At 52.1% G+C, this 23,664-nt stretch overlaps 6 protein-coding genes across 6 annotated transcripts; 3 read left to right on the top strand and 3 right to left on the bottom strand.

Moving 5' to 3' along the window:
- Positions 1 to 396: 396 nt before the first annotated feature.
- L3040_008690 (uncharacterized protein) lies at positions 397 to 3,691 on the bottom strand (the record flags this gene model as incomplete). The annotated part of the gene is made up of 10 exons (XM_066157162.1): positions 397 to 406; positions 459 to 484; positions 629 to 1,346; positions 1,703 to 1,769; positions 2,104 to 2,595; positions 2,645 to 2,879; positions 3,038 to 3,092; positions 3,414 to 3,425; positions 3,469 to 3,582; positions 3,651 to 3,691. The coding sequence occupies 10 exons, from the start codon at positions 3,689 to 3,691 to the stop codon at positions 397 to 399; spliced, it is 1,770 nt and encodes a 589-aa protein (XP_066010423.1).
- Positions 3,692 to 4,471: 780 nt separating this feature from the next.
- L3040_008689 (uncharacterized protein) lies at positions 4,472 to 5,708 on the top strand (the record flags this gene model as incomplete). Its single annotated transcript, XM_007290880.2, has 3 exons — positions 4,472 to 4,544; positions 4,892 to 5,157; positions 5,232 to 5,708. 3 exons carry the CDS (start codon positions 4,472 to 4,474, stop codon positions 5,706 to 5,708), a joined length of 816 nt encoding a protein of 271 aa, XP_007290942.2.
- Positions 5,709 to 7,177: 1,469 nt separating this feature from the next.
- L3040_008688 (uncharacterized protein) lies at positions 7,178 to 8,983 on the top strand (the record flags this gene model as incomplete). Its single annotated transcript, XM_007290881.1, has 1 exon — positions 7,178 to 8,983. The coding sequence occupies one exon, from the start codon at positions 7,178 to 7,180 to the stop codon at positions 8,981 to 8,983; it is 1,806 nt and encodes a 601-aa protein (XP_007290943.1).
- Positions 8,984 to 13,063: 4,080 nt separating this feature from the next.
- L3040_008687 (uncharacterized protein) lies at positions 13,064 to 13,642 on the bottom strand (the record flags this gene model as incomplete). Its single annotated transcript, XM_066157161.1, has 3 exons — positions 13,064 to 13,146; positions 13,449 to 13,572; positions 13,628 to 13,642. 3 exons carry the CDS (start codon positions 13,640 to 13,642, stop codon positions 13,064 to 13,066), a joined length of 222 nt encoding a protein of 73 aa, XP_066010422.1.
- Positions 13,643 to 14,704: 1,062 nt separating this feature from the next.
- L3040_008686 (uncharacterized protein) lies at positions 14,705 to 17,953 on the bottom strand (the record flags this gene model as incomplete). The annotated part of the gene is made up of 5 exons (XM_007290883.1): positions 14,705 to 14,788; positions 14,844 to 16,024; positions 16,070 to 16,410; positions 16,457 to 16,554; positions 16,604 to 17,953. 5 exons carry the CDS (start codon positions 17,951 to 17,953, stop codon positions 14,705 to 14,707), a joined length of 3,054 nt encoding a protein of 1,017 aa, XP_007290945.1.
- A 389-nt stretch (positions 17,954 to 18,342) lies between these two features.
- L3040_008685 (uncharacterized protein) lies at positions 18,343 to 23,132 on the top strand (the record flags this gene model as incomplete). Its single annotated transcript, XM_066157160.1, has 3 exons — positions 18,343 to 18,488; positions 18,673 to 21,444; positions 22,046 to 23,132. 3 exons carry the CDS (start codon positions 18,343 to 18,345, stop codon positions 23,130 to 23,132), a joined length of 4,005 nt encoding a protein of 1,334 aa, XP_066010421.1.
- Between the last annotated feature and the right edge of the window lie 532 nt (positions 23,133 to 23,664).

Raw genomic sequence — 23,664 nt, 5'->3', positions numbered from 1 at the left:
GCAGGTGGCAGGCTCTAAGCCTAACTACAAGACTAAGACTAAGTAAGCCTGGCCTAAGTAAGCCTAAGTAAGCCTAAGACTGGCCTAAGCCTAAGCCTAGGTAAGCTTAAGTAAGCCTAAGACCATAACCAAGACCAAGACCAAGACCAAGCCTAAGACTAAACCTGATCTCAACTACAACCCCACGTACCCCCCCGCTTTTACTTGCGAGGGGATACTCTACCCAGGGAGGACTTGGACTTACTAGCAGATAGCATTACAGCTTGGGAATATGTATATCGAAGGGATTAACGGTGTGGGGAGGGAATTGAGAAGCGAGAGTGAGAGCTCCGCACACAGGTAGTGGGGTATAGCAGAAAGATTTGCACAGAGTGACATCGTATCATTGCCGTGGATCTATCTACCCCTATACCAATCATCAGATCCGGCTTTGCAAAACTCCAGACACCATCCCATACCTGACTGCAAGATCATTTCTCCACGTCTCGTTCACCGTATAGGTAGCTCTCATCAAGCATGCAACTTCTCTCATATGCACATCTCATATCCCCACGGATCGTTCGTATCCTCCCTCCTCAACACCTCAATCAGACAATCACACCTCCTCCCCCTCCCCCACACTACTAACAACCCTCACCCCACCACCGGTCCCCTTCTCCCTAGCCTGCCTCCCGGCCTGCCTCCTCCTCTCCACCTCCCCCACCAGTCCCTTGAAATACACCTCCGCCTGCACGGTAGCACTGTAAGCCACCGGCGTCCAGCTCCACACATTCCTCTTCTCCGGGTCCGCGCCCGCAGCAAGCAGCGTTCGCAGCACCAGCAGGTGCCCATTCGAGCTCGCGAAGTGCAGAGCCGTGTTGCCGTCCACGTCGGCCCCCTCGAGCAGAGCCTCGGGACCAGAAGGCGCGAACGTGAGTAGGATCTGCACGACGGTGTCGTGGCCGGCTTTGCTGGCCAGCATCAGGGCGTCGCGGCCACGGACGTCGCCGCGTCCGATGCATCTCGGACACGCGGAACAGAGGAGGTGCACGATATCCGTGTGGCCGTTGGCGGAGGCGAGGTGCAGAGGTGTTTGGTATTCTTCGTTGAGCGGGAGGGAGGAGAGGGCGGGCGGGTCGTGCGGGTTGGTGGTGGGTGGTGAAGACGCGGGGCGGTAGAGGGAGAGCAGGTGGGAGACGATGGAGGTGTGACCCAGGGAGGAGGCCAGGTGGAGGTTTGTGTTGCCGAGGCCGGTTGGGGAGGTGTCGGGGTTTTGGAGGAGGGAGGGCGTGTGGGTTAGGATTCGGGAGACGAGGAGAGTGTCGGAGGAGTAGATTGCACGGCGGAGGCGGACGGAGGGATCGATCCTAGGGATTGTTAGAGCAGCCTTGTGGTGGGGAAGCTGATCGCTATATCATGAGAACGAGGGATGACCTGTATCTATCTCTGAGAGGACAGGTGGGAGGCAACTTACATTGTGATAGCATGGTCTCGATGTCTATCTCCTCACCAGCATCTTATTGCGCGCCTTCGGAGCAATGCGATTTAAGTAGGTAGACAGAGAGTTTGTTGCCTCGAAGTGACGTCGTAGTCGGATTTACCTCTCGTCAATGTCTCAGCCTCGCACTAAGCCTCTCGCTAGTAAGTAAAGAGGGAATCCGGCATTCAGGGGTAAATGCGCTAGTATCTTGACCCAACAACAAAACCCCGAATCCGGGCCTACGGATTCCACCCGATCTTGTGGGGAAGGTGGTGACAATTTGCACCGAATTTTCGCACGTGGTCCGTTGCTGTAATGACATGTTCCGTTAGTACTTTTCCACTCACCCCTCTAATTGATGTGAATATTGGGAATAAACCCTCTGATGTGCCTAAGTTCTACTATTTCCACACTGTCCACGATAACGCTGCTATCTTCATTCCATTCCTTCCCCCCCCCCCTTTTTTTTTTTTTTTTTTTTTTTTTTTTTGGCTATTGCTTCATTGAATTGGGCGCTGATCAGACGACAAAGTGTCTACGAGAGTGCGACCTGCGGTTTTCGCCTCCCTTCCTTCTTCCATTTGCTCTGCCATTCGCTCCTCCGGCTTGTGTATTTCCATCATCAGCCCCCAGGCTAGCATTACCACCCGCATTATCATTCGCGTCCCCCCCATCAGCAGCAACAACAAACTTGGTACAATCGTCTGACGTTCCCCTCTGTGCAACAGGCATCAAAACCGGCTGATGGTTACTCGCCGAAGTCATCGTGCACACCCTATAGTTCCCTGCTGGCAAACCCCCCGTGACAGTCGCCTTCAACAGCCCATTTCCATTGCCATCGTCATTGATACCCTTGAAGAACGCGAATTGGGTGGCATCGAGCGCTGTTTTGGGATTTAGGGTGTTGCCCATATCTTGGACTGTGACGTGGGTGTGACCCACGACTTTGCCGCTTTGCAGGAACTGAGGGCCAGCGTAGTAGGTTGTGTCGGCGTTGGTAAAGGACCCGGCGACGAGGTTGGATACTTGGACGGTGATATCGAAGTCGGTGTTGGGGGCTATGGGGTCGCCGTTCGTCTGAGGGAACTGGATAGCCGAGGAAATCATGGCTGCTTTCGCGGGGATATCTCCCATGGCTGGTATCGTCAGTATGTTACCACTCGTAACAAGGTAGACAGTACTTACGGATTCCGTTACACGATCCACCTTGGACCTGAAGTCCATTGGTCAAAGTCTTGCCTGAGCAAATGTTGATAAAATTATTGGTGGAGGTCTTGGATGCCGATTGACCGGCTTCTTGAGCTCCGTTGACACTTCCGTCTGCAGCGGATCCAGTCTGAATCGCGTTGGCCAAAAGTGTGAGTCCGGTGGCGTCTTCAGAATCGGTTCCTGTAGCTCCTCCGGCTCCACCATTCTGATTCTGATCATTCTGATCATTCTGATCATTCTGACCATTCTGACTATTCTGACCATTCTGACCATTCTGACCATTCTGACCATTCTGACCATTCTGACCATTCTGACCATTCTGACCATTCTGACCATTCTGACCATTCTGACCATTCTGATCAATCTGACCATTCTGGCCCTTTTGACGACTCTGGCCGAACCGATTATTGTTCTGAGCATATGCCTGGACCGAGACAATAGCTGTGAGCGCCGCAGCGCCGAGAAGTTGCATAAAACGCATGTGCAGATACAAAGGCGGCAACAAATATGGTAGACGGAGTGCTAAAAGATATATGTCTCAAAAGAGCGAGTATGATCCGTCGAGGTGTGAGATAAGATGCACGATCAACGTGACCTGCTTGACTAGCAAGACGAGGAGGGAATCTTACGAAGCTTGAAAGAGAGAATTCCACGAACAGCACTTGAGAGAGGGTATGGAGGAGCGCGAGAAGCGTGGGGACCGATCTTTGATATACGTTCTTGGCATTACGAGCTAGGTACTTACCTATTTGGGCATCTGCCAATCAATAGGCCAGGCTATGAGAGGATGAGCGGCGCACACTGGCATTAGAGATCCCGCCGTCGCGCATTGGAGGCTGAAACTGTCAGTGAGTGAGCTGGCCATGGAGCTGTCGCAGTGCGCGAAGCGGCGAAGCGAGCTGCCATCTGAAGATCTATGAAAGTGTCCGAGCGAGATTAGATCAGGGGCGCATGAGGTAGGTAGCTGAGCAAGGAGACTTGCTGTCTGAATCCGATCTCAGAAGACGGCAGACGCCTTGTCATTCTGTGGAAGAAGTGATCCCATCATGGCCGGCGGCAGGGTGGTGAAGGGCCAGGAAGCGCTTCGAGGAGCTCAGCGGAAACGTGGGCCGTCAAGAATAATTACTGGTGGTCAAACGTGATGAGGATCTTTCAACCAAAACCAAGTTTTCTGACAGCTCCGAGTATCATGGCCAGGTCACACAAGGCCAGAGGTGAGAAATATTGAATCATATCAGACCACACGAGAGGTATGGTTGGACCAGCGTGATGCCGTGGAAGAGAAGTGAGGCCGGCCCGTGGGGAGCTCGTATTCGGCGAGACTTGCTGATTGTATTTTTTTCAAAAGAAAAGTCAAGATTTGAAATTTTCTTCCGATGGATTCCTTTATTTTGCAAAATCAAGCTTGCTTACCTACGTAGTATATTTCCTTGCCTCGGCGATCCCATGACTTGCAAGGCCTTTCCCTACCTAATACAGCTGTGGTTCACGTGACTTTACTCAGTGCCCCGCCAGTTAGCTTCGTCGAATCCATTTTACTTCTCTCCAATCCCAATCCCAATCCCAATCCCCGCATGTCCATACATCTCCACACATCTCCATCCATCCCCATACATTTCCATAGATAATTGCCAGTTCGATCGCAGTCATACAGGAATCCCACCCGCTTATACAACTGCACCTGCATCGCTGTCGCCATCAAAACACCGGCATCAGCATCGGCATCTGTCTCTGCGCCAACACTAGGTCCGACGAAGCTCAACCTACTCGTACCTCCCTCCCCATCTCAACCAAGCACGCAATATGGTCCTCGTTACCGCCATCAGCGAGGGCGAGAGGAGATTTTCCGAAGAGGCACGATCCGTGAAGCGTCCAAGTAAGTAAGCAGAGAATCGAATCCTGCCTGTCCCATCGTTTATTCCCCAGCCCTTCCCTTCCCTGCCCCGCCAGCCTGCATTGCCGACGGGCTACAAATTTGTAGCGCCGAGGCGAGAGTCGAGATTCGAAATTGTCGCAACACCAGAAATCCAGCATCAGTTCAACCTGACTTGTACACTACATTTATATTTATTCTTCACCGCCCCCTCCCCATCCCCCAATACCGACCTCCCCCCCGAGACAGAGTTCAAGTCTCGCCACGGCGACGCACAATATCACTACTACGATTATTCAACATAATCCCCCACCCGCATAATCCCCAACTGATCATCGTCGCAATGGCAGGAACCCAGTCGCTCCCTCCGCCCGCCCTCCCACAGCTCGTCGCAGAGCAGCACGTCCCAATCCCCTCCACCGACAAGGAAACCCGCAGACTGATCGTCGTCCTCTCTAATGCCAGTCTCGAGACCTACAAGGCGACCTTTGGTGGTAACAGACCGGGCGCCCAGCGCGAAGAGAAATACTCGTTGCTCAACAGTGATGAGCATATCGGCGTCATGCGCAAGATGAACCGTGACATCAGCGATGCCCGACCTGACATCACCCATCAGGTTCGGACACCAAACATCCACCGACATCTGTGATCCAACATGACATTGGCCATTAACAAACTGACTGTTCGCAGTGCCTCCTCACCCTCCTCGACTCTCCCATCAACAAGGCAGGCAAGCTTCAGATCTACATCCACACTGCCAAAGGCGTCCTCATCGAAGTCAGCCCAACCGTCCGCATCCCACGTACCTTCAAGCGATTCGCCGGTCTCATGGTCCAGCTGCTCCACCGTCTCTCCATCCGATCCGTCAACTCCCAAGAGAAACTCCTCAAGGTCATTCAAAACCCAATCTCTGACCACCTTCCCCCGAATTGCCGCAAGGTCACCCTCTCCTTCGATTCGGAGTTGGTCAAGGTGCGGGAATACGTGGAGAGGCTGGATGATAACCAGAGCATCTGTGTATTCGTTGGAGCCATGGCCAAGGGGTCCGACAACTTCGCCGACCAGTACGTCGACGAGAAGATCTCAATCAGCAATTACAGTCTCTCGGCTAGTGTAGCTTGCAGCAAGTTTTGCCACGCCGCTGAGGATGTGTGGGATATCATCTAGTCAGCCTCGCCGCTGTACAACCCCCCGCCCCCAGCACAGGCGATCGCCCCGGTTTAAAATTATTTGATACGGATAACGAGGGCTGTCGGTCAATGCTCGACGAATGGGTGGAGGCAGTGAGGGAGATCGGTCGATACCACAAGGTGAAAGCGGGACTTTCGGCACCACAACGATCCTAACATCGTTGTCGTGACCCTAGTCGCCGGGCTTTGGAGTGTCTGTGTTCTCTGATCGTTCTTTTTACAACCAAAAGATCGGGCGTTCAACATCAGATCCAAAGACGCTTCGTCGTCTTCGTAGACCATCTTCAACCTGGTCTATATCTCCTTTCTGTTAACCCAGCAGCTAAGTAGCTGCTGGGAACCCCACTGCATTTTGCCTGCTGGACGCTGCGGATTTTGGCCATGGAGGCAATTCTTGCGTATCGCTGCCCAGCAGGATCTGACGTTATCAGGGCTAGCTTCGTAGCGGTCCATAGCCAAGTCAGGAGGATAATCCAAATCCATGTTGCTCATGTCTGGGCACACCAGCCACCTTTCAAATACGTGCTTTTGCGGCCGCCTTGAAAATCCCTACGTGGACAGCCATCCGAACTATCATTCATCCTACTCCGTACACGCGTGTAACCGTAGTGATCGTTTGCTCCCTACGGTTGTATGTTCCGAAGTAAATTGCCCTGCGCCAGCCCACAGTTGGGCAAGCCCGCGGCCTCTCATTCGTGAGTCTCAACCCCTTGGCAGTCTCGAATCCTCCATGCTCTCGGCTTGCCACGTTTGCATCGCCGTATGGGCCGGCGCGGGTTGCATGAAACCCCACAGAGCGGCTCCAGGAAAAATCCTATTTGGCGTGTGCGTGGCCGCTTGGCCATCCGTCTGTCGAGGCCGTTCCGAGGCGGCAAATGGGAGGCATGGATTCCTCTAGTTGTGGCCTTCGAAGGTTCACGTACGAAGTTGCAGCACGGAATGGTAAGCAGTGGCTGTTGTCCTACAGGTATTACAGTATTGCGAGAGATGGGCCCAAGGGCCGATGGTGGCACGACACAAGGCAAGATAGGTACTGCACTGGGCTGCAATGCGACGCACGAAGTATGGCCTGCAGCTGCGGGCGGTTGGCTCGCCTAATCCTCGTGTTGTCACCCCCGGGGATACATAAGACAATCTCTCTTTTTCCTCCTCACTGTTTGATGCTTGATGCTTGCTACTTGTCCATTGCTACTTGCTACTTGCTACTTGCATATTGTCTGCTTCTTGTCTTGCATCTTCTCTTTCAAGATCTGCGCATCTCTAATTCTTCTGCTGCTTCAAGACCTTCATTTGATTCTCCTTTGCCACCTCCACTTCGATCCTTCCTGCAACCCTTTCCGCCGGCCGGTCCGTTCCGTGTCCTCACTCCCCCTCTTTACTTTAAATAGTCAAGGAGATTCAGTACCGGACAGGATATCCCAGCAGGGACGATACCAGGTTGGAAACATGGCGTCCGTCGATCACCCACCCTTAATCCTCGTCTCCCATCTCCCCTCAGCCGCCTCGTTCTACAGCGCCCTGACTCAACCTCTCGGCCTGCAATTTCTGTCCGCAACCTCCACCATCCCTGCCTGTCTACACTTTGGATACCTCCTCTCGACCTCTTCCGGGCCCAGAAAGATTACCGTCTTCACCGTCTCGCAGTCCGCTCACCCCCGCCTCTCACACATTACCCTATCGGCTCCCACCGCCAAAGCAGTGTTCGACTTTCACGGCAGGAGCCAGCTTTATCGCGGCGCTACCAGGGGTAACAGTACATTTGAGCAGAATGGAATAGAAGAGCGGGCCCTGACGAGGGATTTTGACGGGAACGTCATTGAAGCCGTTTATGGCTCTAGCGCGCTCGTCCGCTCTGCTGGAATGACACCCGGCTTGAATAAAGAGTGCAAGCGAGTCCTGAAATGGCAGCAAGACGTTGCTCGTAGTATCTCCGGCTCCGAAGTCGGCGGTGGAGGGGTAGCGCATCGGGCAGGGGCACCCGTGTTTAGGAGAGCCGAGACATGCCCGACCGGCTTCGGGTGCGAGCACCCAACGAGGATCGTCGTGCGGGAGACCGTTACCGAGCACTTCGCCAATGCTGGCGGGCTTGAAGTTCTTGCTCCGCCTGAGCCGAAGTCCGGTGGTATAAGCTCCAAGACTGTTCTAGGCACTCTCCTCGGCGCAGCAGCCGGCGCCGCCTTTGCCTATGCCATGACGAGATCTGAGTCGCCCCCAAAACCTACGGGCAGGCGGGCGAGCGAGCCGCAGTATACGCACGAGCCTATTGTGATGGAGGATCGGGAGTGTGTCGTCGAGGCTGGGACGATCCCAGCCCGCAGCCACGTTTCTGAGCGCGACAAGGAAACGGACATCAGGCCGCGCTATGTGCAGTACGCGATCGCTGCCCCTCCTGGTCCTCCTGCCCTTTCTCGCGTGCAGGAGTTGGCGGATATCGAAGAGGGGAGTTGTGTCAGCACAAGCTCGCATCGCTCGAGCCGCAGCAAGAAAGACAGGGAGACGACGTATGAGCGTCCTTTGGCTATCCTGCCCGCGCCTAGTAGGGACCGAAGTCCTGCTGCCGATGTTGATCCAGATGCGGATGCGGATGCGGATGTCGATACGAAGAGCCACGTGAGCCGCCGCGAGAAGAGCCCCGATGCCGATACCAAAAGCCATGTCAGCCACCGCTCGCACCGCAGTCATCGAAGCCGCAGGTCCAAATCAGGCACTGGTTCCGAGCGAGGACGGAGGCGTGAAGAGCGGGAGGCAGAGAAGGAGAAAGAGAAAGACAAGGAGAAGGAGAGCGAGTACATGTCCGCGCGCTCGCACTACACGGCCAGCACCATCAAGCCCTTCAAGGCCTCCTCGAACGCCAACACTCTGCCTGCGGCCCCGCAGCCGCCTCCCGCTACATCCGCGTCTCGCGTCTCGACCTCCAGCCGCAGCAGCAAGCACCACCACCACGACAACAGCCACAAAGACGGCTCTCGCGTTTCCGCCTCTGGGCGCCGCAGCTCCGTTTCGACGGCACGCCCAGCTCCGCTGCCGCGGAGTATGGTCAGCGGACTCGGCCGAGATGCCTTTGGCGATAGCAACAGCAATAGTGACGATGAAGGTGCGAGTGGGCTGTTCGGGAAGGGCAGTAGGTACGCGGCGAGCGTGGCGCCGAGTGATAGCGTGAGTAGTGTGGGGACTAAGCGGGAGAGGGAGAGGCTGGCTGAGCGGATGGTGTTTCGAGAACGGGCGAGGGGGGTGCTTTGGGGCCATTCTTGATTTCAGCTGTGATGGATTTGATTTGAGTTTACGCGCCTGGACGGGAAAAAAGCATAGGCTGGGCTGAGGACAGGACGGGGCTGGGTTGAGTGGTGCCAAAGTTTGGCTGTGTTGGGTCGAGTTGAGTTGCAGCATTCATTGGGTTCCGGGAACGTTTAGTAGCTGGGGCATGATACTGCAGGTTTGCGGATTGTGGAATGTCGTACACGAGGTGCGCCTTCGCGGTGGTGGGAGTTACATGCATGGACAGACGAGTTGTTCTTGTTTTTATTCCTTCCCTGTTTTTTTTGTAGGGGGGGGGGGGGGGGGGGGGGGGGGGGGGGGACTTCGCGCACCTACCTACTGATCCTTTCCTGCTTTTGCATATCTTCTTCATTGTGGGCAATGTCTGACGAAATCTCCACGAGTGGATGGAAAAAGTATACGTTAATGCATCTTCACTTCCTCTTTTTCCTTTCCTCCTTCTCTCTCATGTTTGGCCGATCGATCAGCGCCTTTCCTCCTTTTCGCACCTTTTTTTTTCCTTTCTTTTTTCAGCTTCTATATATATATATATATATACGTATCTGCACTATCAAAAGTTAGATATACTTCCCAAATCTAAAAAGATTGGACGTCTTCACTATCACCATCGTTCGTATGTATGTATATCACGCGCATAGCGAACGAAGATCAGCGTACGAACGTGTACATAACATGTATACATATATATACAAATATTCAGTGTCGCCTCGTGGTTTGCGGAATGAGTAAGCTCAGTAAGTGAGAGGAAATGAAAAAAGAGGGAGAGAGGGTGATGTTTGAATGAGATGAATGGATTCTTCCCTTGTTATCTCATTGAGGATGGATGGAGAGGCTCTGCTACTTCCTTCTTTGCGGGACGGGTTTGTAGGAGGGAAGTGGGTATCTATATCCTCTGCTTCGCGGGTCACTAATGCTGCAGCATATGATGCTCCGACGGCTACTCATACAAGCCTACGGCAACTGGTCGCAACGGCTGTCGTTGAAGGAGGCTCCTCAGAAAAGATCCGTGAGATTCCTCCCTGAGTTTTCAGCTGGAGGTCGAAAGTACCGGGACGTTTCCGAATGATGCCGCCTCCGGTTCACCCACGTAGCTATTCCGGCGATCTCTACAAACGGGACCCAGATACCGGCCTGGTAATGGGGCTGGTACATGTTGAGATTCTCAAAGGTGGGTGGGAAATGGAGGCGCCGCATCAGCCGGTTGTTGGGTGACGGTGTTCTGACCCGGTCCGCGCCTCTATCTCTATGATGAACCGACACGCTCGAACTAAGATGTTAGGATTGCCCGTCACGGTACGCCCGCTCTCCGCCGTGTCGCGGGCAAGAATGAGGTCCTCGACGACCGTCTCGTCGTCCCGGTCCGGCACCACATCTTGCTCGGCTACCAGGGCGTTCTTCTCATCCTTGATTTTGAAGGAAGGGAAGGAAGGATCCGGCGACCTGGTTTCATGTGGATGTCGATCTGGGCAGCCGCTAGTCGCCACGGCTTATCTTGGTAGAGGTCTCGAGCGACCTATTCTTGTCCACGGCCTAGGGTTTCCCGCTGCTCTTTCTTCGCAGCCGCAATCATGGATTGAGAGACTGGTAGGCTGTGCTTGCACTGGCCATATCGTAACTTTGTTTCGTCTCCAATCTCTGGAAGGGCCAAGAGGGGGGCGGGCCATTGGTTAGCGTTGCAGTCGTCCTCAGACCTCTCCCATCTTTTGCAAGAGGTCTCTGCTATCCATGTCAGTCAGGAGGTACGAATCGCCCTTTCAGTCAAGAGGACCGGAAATAGTGCCAGAGCTCGGAGTTCGGAACGAGGATAGCTATGGGAGACTGCGGGGTGCTGTGACTTGTAGATCTGGGCGATCTGGTGAGAAGGGTGACTCGATGGAGTATGGTGGAGATGAGAGGGGTATATTGCGAGGTTGAAGTTCTGTGTAGAGTTGTAATAACAGCTTCGGAGACCGAGCTTGCAAGTGAGCGTGAGCTGTACGGAGCTGTTAACGTCTTGATTTTAGCAGGTGTAGGTGTTGGTCCGGAAGAGGGTGGTGAAGTGGGTTTCGAAGTTGGAACCTTTCGATCTAGGTGATCTGGCGAGGAAGTTGACTCGATCAAGTATGGTGAAGATGAGATGAGAGGTGAAAAGGGGTCATTGCAAAGTGGAAGTTATGTGTAGAGCTGCAGTAGCAGCTTCAAACAAAGAGAACAAGATTGTGAAGTTAAGAGTGATCGCGAGCTATATGGCGTTACTATAGTCTTGATTTCGAAGGTTATAGGTATTGTAGTCAAGAACTAAAGGCGCAATCTGGTTTGAAGGCGGCTCGAGATATATATCAAGAAACTGTGATGAGAGCCACAGCTTGGCGCTAGAACCGGTAGGAAAGCCAAGGTGAAGCTCGATAGCGGCTTATGCAAAATATAGCTTGAAGACTCAGCTGGTAGAAGTAATCTATGCTGATATTACCAGTTCTCCTGTAGGTGATTGGTGTTTTCCTGGCTGTTCAAAGACTGTAAAGGGGAGGGGAGGTGAGAAGTATCGCAGTCAGAGTTGAGCCCTCGGAGAGCAAATTACTTCGAGCTGAAGGAAAAGAGACCTCAGCCAATACTTTTTGATGGGCAAGGAAGATGAGTCAGATATCCATTCTTGTTCGTCTTCTGAGGGGCGTTCAGACTTATTCAATCCCGCCCCCGTCGAAAAAATATTTGTGACTACGTATAAGAATATTCCACCTTGGTTTCCGCCGCACCAAAACAGCATTGCTCGCTTGGTGTAGCTGGGTAATGCCCAGCAGACGTTAGCTTGAGCCGCTCTCCCGCTGAGGAAAGTGGCTCGAAAAAACCCCTTCCCTCGAGTCGGTGGTTTTCTAGGTAGCCCTCTTGCATAGCACAAACGCAAGGGCTCTACCAAAGTTTTGCCGTTTTTTCTCTTTTTCTTTCCCGATTTTGATTTTGGTTTCCAAGGCGAAGGCGAAGCGAGCAGCCTCCCGGAACCAAGACTTTTTTTCCCGGTGAAGCTTCGAAAGTGAGGAGCTGCAGTTGGGAAACGGGCAGTTAGAAGCGCAATCTACGATAACCATTTTCTCGTCCTGGGATGATGGATTCGCGCGGAAGGCGGTTTTGGCGGTTTTGCTGCAGTCGAGTCAAACACTGTCCTTCCCGCGCCAAAATCAACATCGGAAAGAGCGATCGCCGAACCAATATCTACGATTGCTAATCCAGCTGAGGTTGATCTTACGAGACGGTGAAGGGGTCCGCTACACGGCTCCCATCACCCAAGCAAGATAGATTCTAAAGGTTATCTTTGCCCGGGAACATCCCCTCGTGTGCCATTTGCTAACATCCTGTGTGCGTACCTATGAGAAGGCCGGCCACAAAAAACTTTGGGCTAGCCCAGCTGAGCTTCAGGCGCACCAGGCCTCCGTTACCCCTTCTCCCAAGTCTCAATTCACGAGACGTTTGGAACAGCAAAGGGAGAAAGAAGGACGGCGCCGAAGCCGAGAGATGGCGATGTCCTTATGGTGCCGAACGCCTCGACTCTGCGGATAGGCGTAGCCTGCTGAAGTGGATCGAACATTTTACCGTCGTTTCCCTCGGGCCAGGAAGGAGCATGATGAGGCTAAGAGGAATGATACTTGATACTTCAAGAGCCAGGCCCCCGTACATACAAAACACCAGAAGGGTACGTCCTGTGCTTGAGAATACTAAGGACGGAAGTACTCGGACGAAGTAGGAGGTCTACTAAGAGTGGTCAAGACGGTGGGCACTGGGTGGTGTTGTCATTACCGAATCTGCATGCCCTTTATCGACGCCGATCCTGGAGAAGTATAAGGGAGTAAGTAGTGTTTGGGGGGTTGGAGGGAGGGGGATAGCGAGATCGACTTATGCGCATTTTTCAATAAACGACTCCAGAGCTATATTGTTGTCGAGATGGAGAGACTTGAAATTCTGGTGGGAAGTCAGGCTCCCATACAAGAAGGCGCGAAATCTCAAGGAGCCCAACCATTGCCATTGTTGCAGAGCCATGCAATTAGGTAGGTTTCCCTCTAGGCGCCGGACTCCCTGGATTTGAAGCTAATCCTGTGCAGGAGTCTGGCACAGGTTGTTCCAGGTTCCCGTGACCGAGTATCTGCGATCAATAGCACGCTCGTCGACATCTGTCTATAGAGATAGTGTTGAAGGATGGCAGCAGGATGAAAGATGCGTCTGTGTAACGACCCGGAGACAGAAAAGCCCTCTGTTTAAGGCAAGTTTTGGAATTTCAGAAACGCAAAGAAAAAGGTGTCGATGCATATTGATAAAGCGTATTTCTACAAAAAGATACCCAGCTCGAGTTCCGCCTTAATCAAACCGTTTCAAACGACTCATTAATGCACCTTTGGCATTCGATATTGCTGCTCTACATTATGATTTCTTGAAATTCAATATTAACAAGCCTTCAATCTCCGTTTCGGCTCACAACCAACTGCCAAAAGATCGGAAATGCAACGCTTGAGATATCCTGTAGCCACTGAGAGAGCAATCAAAGAAAGCAATGGCAAAACGTTACGATACATTGGGCGCATCCCGGGATTGAACCGGGGCTGGTGTTATGTTAGTATGGCTTATGTATAGCATACGTGAATTGGATGAACTTACACCTCTCGCAGACATGTTTAGAGTGAACCCTAAGCGAGAATCATACCGCTAGACCAATGCACCTGAGCCCATTACTAGGCTGATTGATGTGCCAGCGGGCAGAGTCAGTGTAAACATATTACGTTCACAAAAAGGTGCAAGAGTGGGTGGGGTGGGACACAGCCGAACGAACGCATTAGGGCTTCAATAAGCTCGGTAGCCCCAGCGGCTGACTCCAAGAATAAACCAATCGAGCACTGCGCTCTTGGCGGATGAATCTAGGTAAGGTAGTTTTACGTACAGCACGCAACCATTTTTCCATCGGTAGGGAAGCCCATCTTCTAAAGCATAATACCCCCCAAAAAATATATATATTGCCAATCAGGAATTCTAAATAGGTCTCTATCTAGACCACGCAACTTCTTGATCATGGCCTTTCCGAAATCTAGACTGAAAAAGCGCAATCTGCGGAATCGCAATATTGGGATTATTATCGCTGCAATAGGAACTTGCCCCGCCGTTCAATATTGCAAGAATAATTTCGCAAAAATACCTGAGCATACGTCCGATCTGACAGGCTTGGACTCGGGAAGGAGACTCGCAGGAGGGGCCTCCGTAATAGCAAATCTCGAAATTTGGAGGGATCGACATAGTAGCGTTGTTGATGTCGAGTTTGTTGGATTAACAAATAATTAGTGGTTGTAGCAACGAATTAATTTGATTTCCTAAGTCCTGAGTTGCCAATTGCTATTCAATTTGCTAGTTGCGAGCCGAACAGGCCTTAGTCCGTGCAACTTCCACTGTCAAGTTGAGTTGATCCTGTTTAAGATCAACTCGACTGCTCAGTTTGCACGGACCTACAACTGTGAGCCAAACACACCCTCAAGGAACTCGGGTCAAGATTGCAAAAGTGAAAAGTAGCCGTATGGGCGGGCACTAGGCCCAGACGACGTTGTCCCCTCCACGCAGCATGCACGAATACATATAATGTGGCGTCCTAGACTCTTATTACGGAAAAATAAACATTTCCATGCACGCTAAATTTACTCAGAAAACAAACGTATATCCCCCTGCCTCCACCGCCGAAAACCAGGCCGTCTACCAATAAGGTGGTCTTAGTCCTGCAAAATTCGAAGCAACAGAACTATCACCACCATCATCCTTCTTCCTCTGACCCGTCAACTAAAACCAACAATCAGTACGGTGTACTCGCAGATAGAGACCTGTGGGGATCTACCTCGAGCTGGACGTGACGATGGAGGTTCACCAGCCAATCAACATAACTCTGGGCCTCATTATTCCGATCCTCGACAAGCAGCCTCGCAAACTCGTATTCTGCGCCATCCAGTCCCTGTCGTGCCAGCTGTATCGTCAACGCTTTTGAGCCACGCATCGTCCTGAGATTTTCGAGGATGTTGCGGACTTGAGCACTCAGATGTGTCTCAAGGATAGGAAGCGAGGAAGAGTAGGGGTCCAATTCTTTTAAGGAATCTTTGCCGGGGCCGAAGAGGTCAATCAGAAGATTTGGAGAGGTCTGGGCGTGCAGCCATAGGTAGCAGTTCTGTCCGTTGTCGATCAGGTACACGCCGCCTTCTTCGACGCGGGCGAAGGAGTCGCGGATCGAGGGTGGCATGAGAAGGTGGCCGTCTGCGTCGGGGAAGCCATCTTCGGGGGCGAGGTTGTGGATGGGAATCATGCGGGGGTAGAGGTAGAGGGAGAGTTCAAGGGCGCCCATGGATTTGATCATGCGCATCTCGTGGACACGGCGATCTGTGGGTTCTTGTCCACCTTTGAATGCTCGAGATTTGATCAGGCCTAGGACATACATGCTGAGTTCCTTGAGGTTTTCTGGTAGAACAAGTTGTCCCGGAGGATGCGATCCAGAGAAGTTCTTTCTGTACCCAGCGAGAACATCGATATTCTTCTCGGTCAATGCTCCTCGTATATCTTTCAGAGAGGCTGTCGCCATCTTCGCGGCAGCTTCCTTGGCTATTAGCGAATAGACTGCATCTTGGTCGATAAACTTCATGCAATCCTTCGCATTTTCGCTCACACTTGCAATGACATTGGAGCATCGGACCCTCCGCTCACCACTTGCTGTCGTGTACAGCAGAGCGCTCTGGAAATGGGCATCGAGTTTCGAATCGAGCTTTCCATCGTAGCTGAACATGATTCCCATCGCTTTATCTGCATCGACCACACCAAATTCAACATCAGCTCCGAAATTATGTTGCAAGAAGTTTCCGTGGTAGGCAGAGACTTGTAGACCGTTGGAACATCGGACCTTCATCAGCGCTTGATATCCAGTCTCTCGAGTAACGGTGCGTACAACCTCATGTGAAAGCTTTTCGGTGTCTCGCGGGGATACAAAGTTGGGGTAATAGAACGTTTCGCCGCCAGTCGTGGCAGAAACATGGCCTAAGAGACGTTAGCACAGGGTAGGTAAATTGTGCGTTTACTCACCAATCGTTGCGATATCGAGGTAACCGCCACCAGGAGCAGCCATGAAGAAGTCCACGCCAACACCAGCAGCGACCATCTTTTCAGCAGCTTTCCGCCAGCCTGGGTGTTCCGTACTAAAAAGTTTCTTCTCGGCATCACCACCATGCTGCTTGCCGTCATCTCTGAGGAAAAGACGCCCCGGACCCCAGGTCGGTAAAGCTGCCAATGAACATACGATTTTCCCGCCAGTCCTTTCAAGAGCAGCTAGAGCAGCATTTAACGTCGGCAGAAGAGCTGGTTCGGGATTCTTGATCTGCGAGAAGAGCGCCGGGAGTTGGCTCAACAGCGAAGTGATATTCGACCTGTGGCTGTCAGCAATCATTCCAGCGAGATATCCAAAACACATACTTCGCTTCATAGGGATCAACGAATAGACCCTCCTCAAGTGGCACGAAAGGATCCTCAATGTCGGGCATGATTAACATCTGAGCTTGATCCATTGCAGGCTAGCAACATGTCAGTCACGTTGATGAGAGATGATTCCTTCAAACTCACGTTCATGTTGTAAAAATGGATATCCTTGTCAAATGTCACGAAACCAACTTTGGCACCTTCCGGAATTCTCCGCTTGGACTCGCCGTTCTCGCCTTCGTCCCCATACAAAGCTGCCATGATTCCTTCACAGAATCCCTCCAAGAACCCCTTGTTGAAAGCTTCTTGACCAACATCGATGAGGAATAGCCACCTGAGTCCAACAGGCTCCTTCGACCAGTATTCCTTAGGAACCAAAAATTCGACAGTTCCACGCATCAACTCTGGTCGTTGCTCTCTGTCTAAGCGAGCCCCTGTTGGTGTAGTTGCCGAGAAATATTCTGCTGGAACATCGTTCGCATAGTTGCACATATTGCATACAAACTTATTTCCCCCATTTTTGAAAACCATGAATGGATTGATATAAGCTCGACATCTGTGACATCTCGGGGGACCGATTTCTCCAAAGTCTAACACCGGTATCTCTAGTTCGCCTGGCTGCAAAGGAGCGAGTGGTTGTAGGAGAAGGCCAAGGGGGAGACCGGTCGACTGGAGCGCATCGGATGCTGATGGAATACTGTTCATAGAGAGTCGGGCGAATTTAGGAGAGGAGTTCCCTTCATCGGAGGCAACGAAGGGCACGGATGCCGGAGGAGGAACATGTTGGTGGAAGGTCGGGTAAACATTTTTTAGGTAGTATTGCGCGATGGCATCTCTTGATCTGGGAACACTTGGAGTCTGATCTGGGTCTACTCGGCCTTGAGCAGAAGCTTGCATGTTCGCAGTGAATCCAGGTTCGGCCGCTCCACTTCGAGAAGCAAACTCGGCAGGGGAAGCAAGACTCGCGGGGTTGAAAGGAGCATTGACTGCAGCAGGAAATTGTGACATTTGAGGCGTAATCTGGGCATTCGCGTATGATCCTTGAGGCTGACCAGGCATTGCCGCTGGGTTGGAATTCAAGAATTCTGCAGGAGGAGCATTGCCTTGCGGTATACCATTGAAAGCCGCAGACGATCCCGTGGGCTCGACGTTATGGTAGGCATGTCGGTCCTTCTTTTTCTTTCTGCCATGTGTCGCAACTTCTCCCAGTCCTAACCCACCCATCTGCGCTGCCAGCCCTCCATCCTGTGCTTGCGTACCAGCATCTGGGAAATATCCTTGCGCTTGGGGAGCACCATATGACGATGCGCTGGGTGGTCCCATCTGTGAGCCATTGTGTGGCTGATTCGACATTGAAGCATTGTAGTTGAATCCAGCTTGCTGATATGGTGATTGGGCGATAGGAGGCTGAGATTGAGGTTGTCCAGTGTGATATGGGTTACTTTGATCATCGTTCGGCCCTTGGGGAAGGGAATGATATAGATTGTCGGACATTGTGAGTGGCTCTATCGAGGAGCTTGGATTTTGCTGGTATTCTTTGAGAGAATTCCCACCGCTGCACGTACCTCGATTTCCTTAGACTTTCAGAAGAGCCGCATCGTCATGTTTGCGTAGTCCGGGCTATGTGATAGTCAATCTCTTGGTGTTGACACCTCTTCGAGATTTGGACGGTGAAACTATTGTCCGAGGTAACGCTAGTTGGGAGCAAGAGTCGCGATCATGCTTATCCTTGAATACCTAGCAACTTCTTTTCAGCCTCGACCTCCCGGTTAACGACAGCATTCAACAAAATTCCTGTCTGCTGCAGATACTTCGATTAATACCAAGCGACATTGGAAATGGGACTAACAAATGTGTTGATCTAGAAGGGATCCTTGGACACGATGTTCACGTTCTGCTCACTGCTGGGCGCGCAATCCGAGTCGTCGGCCTCACAGTCAATACTGGAGCTCGATGGAGGGGTCAAAGTCCTCATAGACGTGGGCTGGGACGAGACATTCGATGTGGCTAAGCTGAAGGAGCTTGAGAAGTAGGTCGAGCTTTCTTTTCGGGGATCACTTATGACTGGGGAGGGCGCAGTCAACAGCAAACCTTTGTACATCAGTCAACAATGAAGATATATTCAGCCATTTCACCTCAATCTACCCACGCTCTTTGTCGAATCCGCCCAGCTCTGCCCTTCGTCTTGTTGATCTGCTAACAACACCTTCTAGGCAAGTTCCAACTCTCTCGATTATCCTTCTTACACACGCGACGGTTTCCCACATTGCGGCTTTCGCCCATTGCTGCAAGCACTTTCCCTTGTTCAGCCGAATACCGGTGTATGCGACTCTCCCTGTTATATCCCTAGGCCGAACTCTTGTACAAAATATCTACGCCTCAACCCCTCTATCCGCGACAATCATCCCTCATTCTGCTCTCTCTGAGGCATCATATGCCTATTCACAAACAATATCAGCCAATCAAGATGCCAACATCCTTCTCCAACCACCCACCAGCGAAGAGATAGCATCATATTTCGCTCTCATCCACCCGTTGAAATACTCTCAACCCCATCAGCCGTTACCGTCGCCCTTTTCTCCGCCTCTCAACGGTCTTGCAATAACAGCCTACAACGCGGGGCATACCCTAGGAGGGACGATATGGCATATTCAGCATGGCTTGGAATCCATCGTTTACGCAGTCGACTGGAACCAAGCTCGAGAAAACGTCCTGGCTGGTGCTGCCTGGTTGGGAGGAGCTGGGGCCGGAGGTGCGGAAGTTATTGAGCAATTGCGCAAGCCCACAGCTTTGATATGCAGTAGCCGCGGAGGGGAGAGACACGCTCTGCCTGGTGGGAGAGCAAAGCGGGATGAGCTTCTTTTGGAAATGATCAAGACGTCGGTCAGCCAAGGAGGAATAGTTCTCATACCGACTGATTCCAGTGCTCGAGTCTTGGAACTAGCGTATCTCTTGGAGCATGTCTGGCGGACGGAGTCTAAGGATGAGGATAGCCACCTGCGAGGGGCAAAACTTTACCTTGCGAGCAGGAATATCGGAGCGACAATGCGATATGCCAGAAGTATGTTGGAATGGATGGACGATGCGATCATTCGAGAGTTCGAGGCCAATGCTGGAATAAACCAAAAGGAAACCGGTTCTAAAGCTGCAGGGGATGCGAAGGGTAGTTCTGACGGGGGTCCCTTCGATTTTAAACACTTGCGGCTACTGGAGCGCAAGGGGCAGATTGACCGGATCATGGGTCAGACGGATATAGACCGTCATGGAAGGTCGATAGGTAAAGTTATACTTGCAAGCGATGCCTCTCTTGAGTGGGGCTTTTCACGGGATATCTTGAAGGCTGTCGCGGATGACACTCGAAACCTGATTATTCTCACCGAAAAGATGGCAAAGCCGCAGGGCGAGGCAACCTCAAGTCTAGCAAAGACGCTATGGTCTTGGTGGGAAGATAGAGAGAGCGTTGTTTCAGAAGAAACCAAGTCCGGGCTCGTTCTGGATCGAGTTAACAGTGGAGCGAAGTCTGTTGCCATTAGAGAAGCCAAGCGTTTGGCATTAGAAGGAAATGATTTGAGCGTATACCAGCAATGGCTAGCTACCCAACGTCAACTTCAAACAACTTTGCAGTCGGGAGGAGCTACATCACTCGAGAACTCAGCTGATGTCGTTGATGATGCCTCCTCGGACTCGTCGTCGGACTCTGAAGACTCTGAAACAGAACAGCAAGGAAAGTCTTTGAATATATCGGCAATCGGTCAGGCGAGTCGGAAAAAGATTGGAATGAGTGATGAAGACCTCGGGATCAATGTCCTGCTTCGGAAGAAGGACGTGTATGATTATGACGTGCGGGGGAAGAAAGGTCGCGAGAAGATGTTTCCCTTAGCCGTCCGGCGGAAAAGGGTAGACGACTTTGGAGAGTTGATTCGGCCGGAAGATTTTTTGAGAGCAGAGGAGAGAGACGAGGTTAATGGCCAAGATATGCGCAATCAGCCTAACAAACATGATACCCGCGACACTTTAGGGAAGAAGCGGAAATGGGAAGAACATTCATCGAACGGCCATCTCATCGTAAATGAGTTCAACAAGAGAAAACAGAAGAATCGCAACCAGCGCGACTCCCCTGAAGCTGGAGAAATATCGCCTGGTCCCGAGGACCAGCAATCAGAGGACGACGAGGATAGCGGCGACCTGTTAGCCGAATCTTCGCCTGCCAAAGTGGTCTTCACCAGTGAGAATCTGACCCTCAACGTCAGAATAGCGTTCGTGGATTTTGCCGGTCTGCACGATAAGCGAAGCTTGCAGATGCTGCTACCCCTTATCCAACCTCGGAAGCTAATTTTGGTGGGTGGAATGAAGGACGAAACTCTTGCTCTTGCAGGTGACTGCCGGAAATTGCTTAAGTCAGAGTCTACAATCGATGTTTACACTCCAGAGATTGGAACCATTGTCGATGCCAGCGTGGATACCAACGCTTGGGCTGTCAGACTGACAAGCGCGCTAGTCAAACAGTTGACTTGGCAAAAGGTCAAGGATCTGAGGATTGCGACTGTCACTGCTCGCCTGGAGACTATTGCCGACGCTCTCAATCCGGATGATGAAAGTAGTAATAAAAAGCAGAAGCTACTGAGGGAGGGTGACGAGGAAGAATCAGACGATACAAAGAAGGATCTTGTTTCTGCATCTTCTGCAGAAACAGAGCTCCCCACGCTGGATGTCCTCCCTTCAAATATGGCTTCAGCAACAAGATCAGTAGCACAGCCTCTCCAGGTCGGTGATCTGCGTCTTCCAGACCTGCGAAAACTTATGCTGGCTGCAAGTCATACGGCTGAGTTCAAGGGAGAGGGTACCTTGTTGATCGATTCAACAGTCATCGTGCGCAAAACTGGCACGGGAAGGATCGAAGTGGAAAGCATCGGGCTAGCTACTGGATATGGAAGCTCTTTCTACGCTGTCAAGAGCATGATCTATCAGGGTTTGGCTGTGGTCAAGTGAGGGTGGACTTCGATTTTTCCACTTGTCAGTTCGAATGATATTTGCATGGGAGCGATGTGTACCATTAGTGTATGTATGGAACGCAATGACTTGATTGACGCACGATCGCTTTCTCTCGTCTGCTCTTCGCATTTTTCCTTTGTCATGTTCATTCCTCTACGAAATTTGCTTCGCCGCAGAGGGCTTGAAGCCACGACTCACACTTACTGGCATGACTTGAGCCCAGCTAGTCTCAGCGAGTATTGTGATTCAGCCAACGCTTTTTTCAAGGCACAGAACAGTTTATTTTGATGGCACTATGGGACTCGAGTCAGTCATTCTTCGCCAATTTGACTGTGCAGTCGTTGGCCGAGCTCAAGCGAGCCTCCCTTTTAACAAGCACTGCGATATCGTGAATCACGGCTTTAAAATACCACACTCTATCTACGAGTATGATTCATGCTTCATCCATTCCTCCCTACTTAAGACCAGGCGTCTCCACCCACAGTTGATTTTTCATTTCTTCCACAACAGCCACTCAACTTTTCTACTCTTCAAACGCCTGTTTGACCCAAACTTCATCTACTCATGTAAACATTCTTGTCTACTGACTTCCAGGTTAACAAGTTCAAAGCCACACAAGCTGGCTTCCCCTGAGCCCCAGGTCCAAGAGCACACCTACACCCGCTCGCTGCCTGCTGGTATATCCAGGATTGTCTTCAAACACGCCCTCCTCCAAGACCCCCTCAGCTCTGTCCAACTCGTCCGCTTCCTCTCCATCGCTGTGTACTCTAGCTTCGGTGAGCGCATCTTCTACATTTACCAAGTCCAGTCGCTATCTGCTGGACGTCAAGGATACAGCACCAGTCACGGTATCGATCCAGGACCACCACCTCCTGCTTCCCCTCCCAGTCAACCCTCTCAATCACGAGGGCAACTCTCGACACCGCTCCAAGCTCTTCAGCTCCAACCATCTAATCCCGTACGTTCCTACCCCCAAGTCGCCCTAATGGCAGGACGCGGTCACAATCCCGCCCACGGTTACGATATCGGGCCTCTCCCTCCCAACTTCTATGGTACAGCCTACCCCGGCATGCCACAACCCCGTCCCATGGCCTACCTCCCCCCTCCCTCACAATTTCCACCCTTCCAACAGCAAATCCTCAGCGCCTGGCCCGGCCCCCAAGCATACCCTCCTTACAGTGCCACCTACGCAGCGCCACCCCCCATCAGCGACGGCGGCTTCCCCGGTATCAACCTGCGCAACCACTTCGGGCCCAACAGCCCCACCGGCGGCGTCGGCCTTCCCCCAGGCTACAACTACATCTTCCCCTCGGAGCACACCATCATCCACATCCTGTCCGTGGCCACCAAGCCGTGGCAGCTCGGCAGCTCGCTGCTCCCGGGCCCGCACAGCCCGCTGCCGCACACCAAGTTCTACGTGCCCGTCTCGATGAACCTGAAGGAGTTCCTCGGCAAGATCGGCTGCACCGAGGGCAACGGCCGCACCGACACCGTCTTCGAGGTCTCCGAGAAGGGCAACGGCGGCTGGGCCAAGGGCCTGACCGTCTCCATGGCGAACAAGGACCTGATGAAAAAGAGCGTGGGCGATCTCGGCTGGCGGAGCAACCGGAATGGGAACCTGCATAAGAACGGGCAGCCTGTGGTCTGGTTGTGGAAGGCAGAGGATGCGCCGCCGCAGTGATCTGTTTTGGGGGGGCCCTCCTTGCAGTGTGGGGGTGCATGGATGGATGCATGTATATGAGTGTGGATATCCATGCGGCTTTTTTTTTTCTTTTTTTGCTGATGTTTGTGTTTTGAGGAAGTTGAGCTTGGAATTGGGTCTGGCGGCGTTCTGTGTTGTCGATGATGTTTCGCCGGTTCTGGGGGAGGGCTTTGAGATGGAGCGGACAATATCTACGGGCGAGAGCAGAGCGAGGGAGCTAGTCCGGAAGTCAAGCTAGCGAGGAAGCAATACCACAGTTGCTTCCTCGTTACCTTGACTTCTTCCGTGATCTCGCTCGTCTTCACTCGGGATAAGAAGAGTTTCGGACCTGTTGTTCTTAGTTTGCGAGCTTTTCCGTAACTGAATCACGCAATAGCGAATTTTTTTGGGTTCCTGTTCCGCTGTGCACTAACTGGGTCACGAATGCAGATCAGTAGGCGAGGGTATCGAGAGCTTGTGACCAAGGACTGCTGTTGTATGATCTATAGATAGCAGGCCTCGCAAATTAGAG

The sequence above is a fragment of the Drepanopeziza brunnea genome (assembly GCF_022702325.1).
Source record: "Drepanopeziza brunnea f. sp. 'multigermtubi' strain 214-2 chromosome Unknown ctg16, whole genome shotgun sequence".
Lineage (NCBI taxonomy): Eukaryota > Fungi > Ascomycota > Leotiomycetes > Helotiales > Drepanopezizaceae > Drepanopeziza > Drepanopeziza brunnea.
Note: the sequence above shows the minus strand (reverse complement) of the source record. Positions and strands in the feature narration are given on the sequence as shown.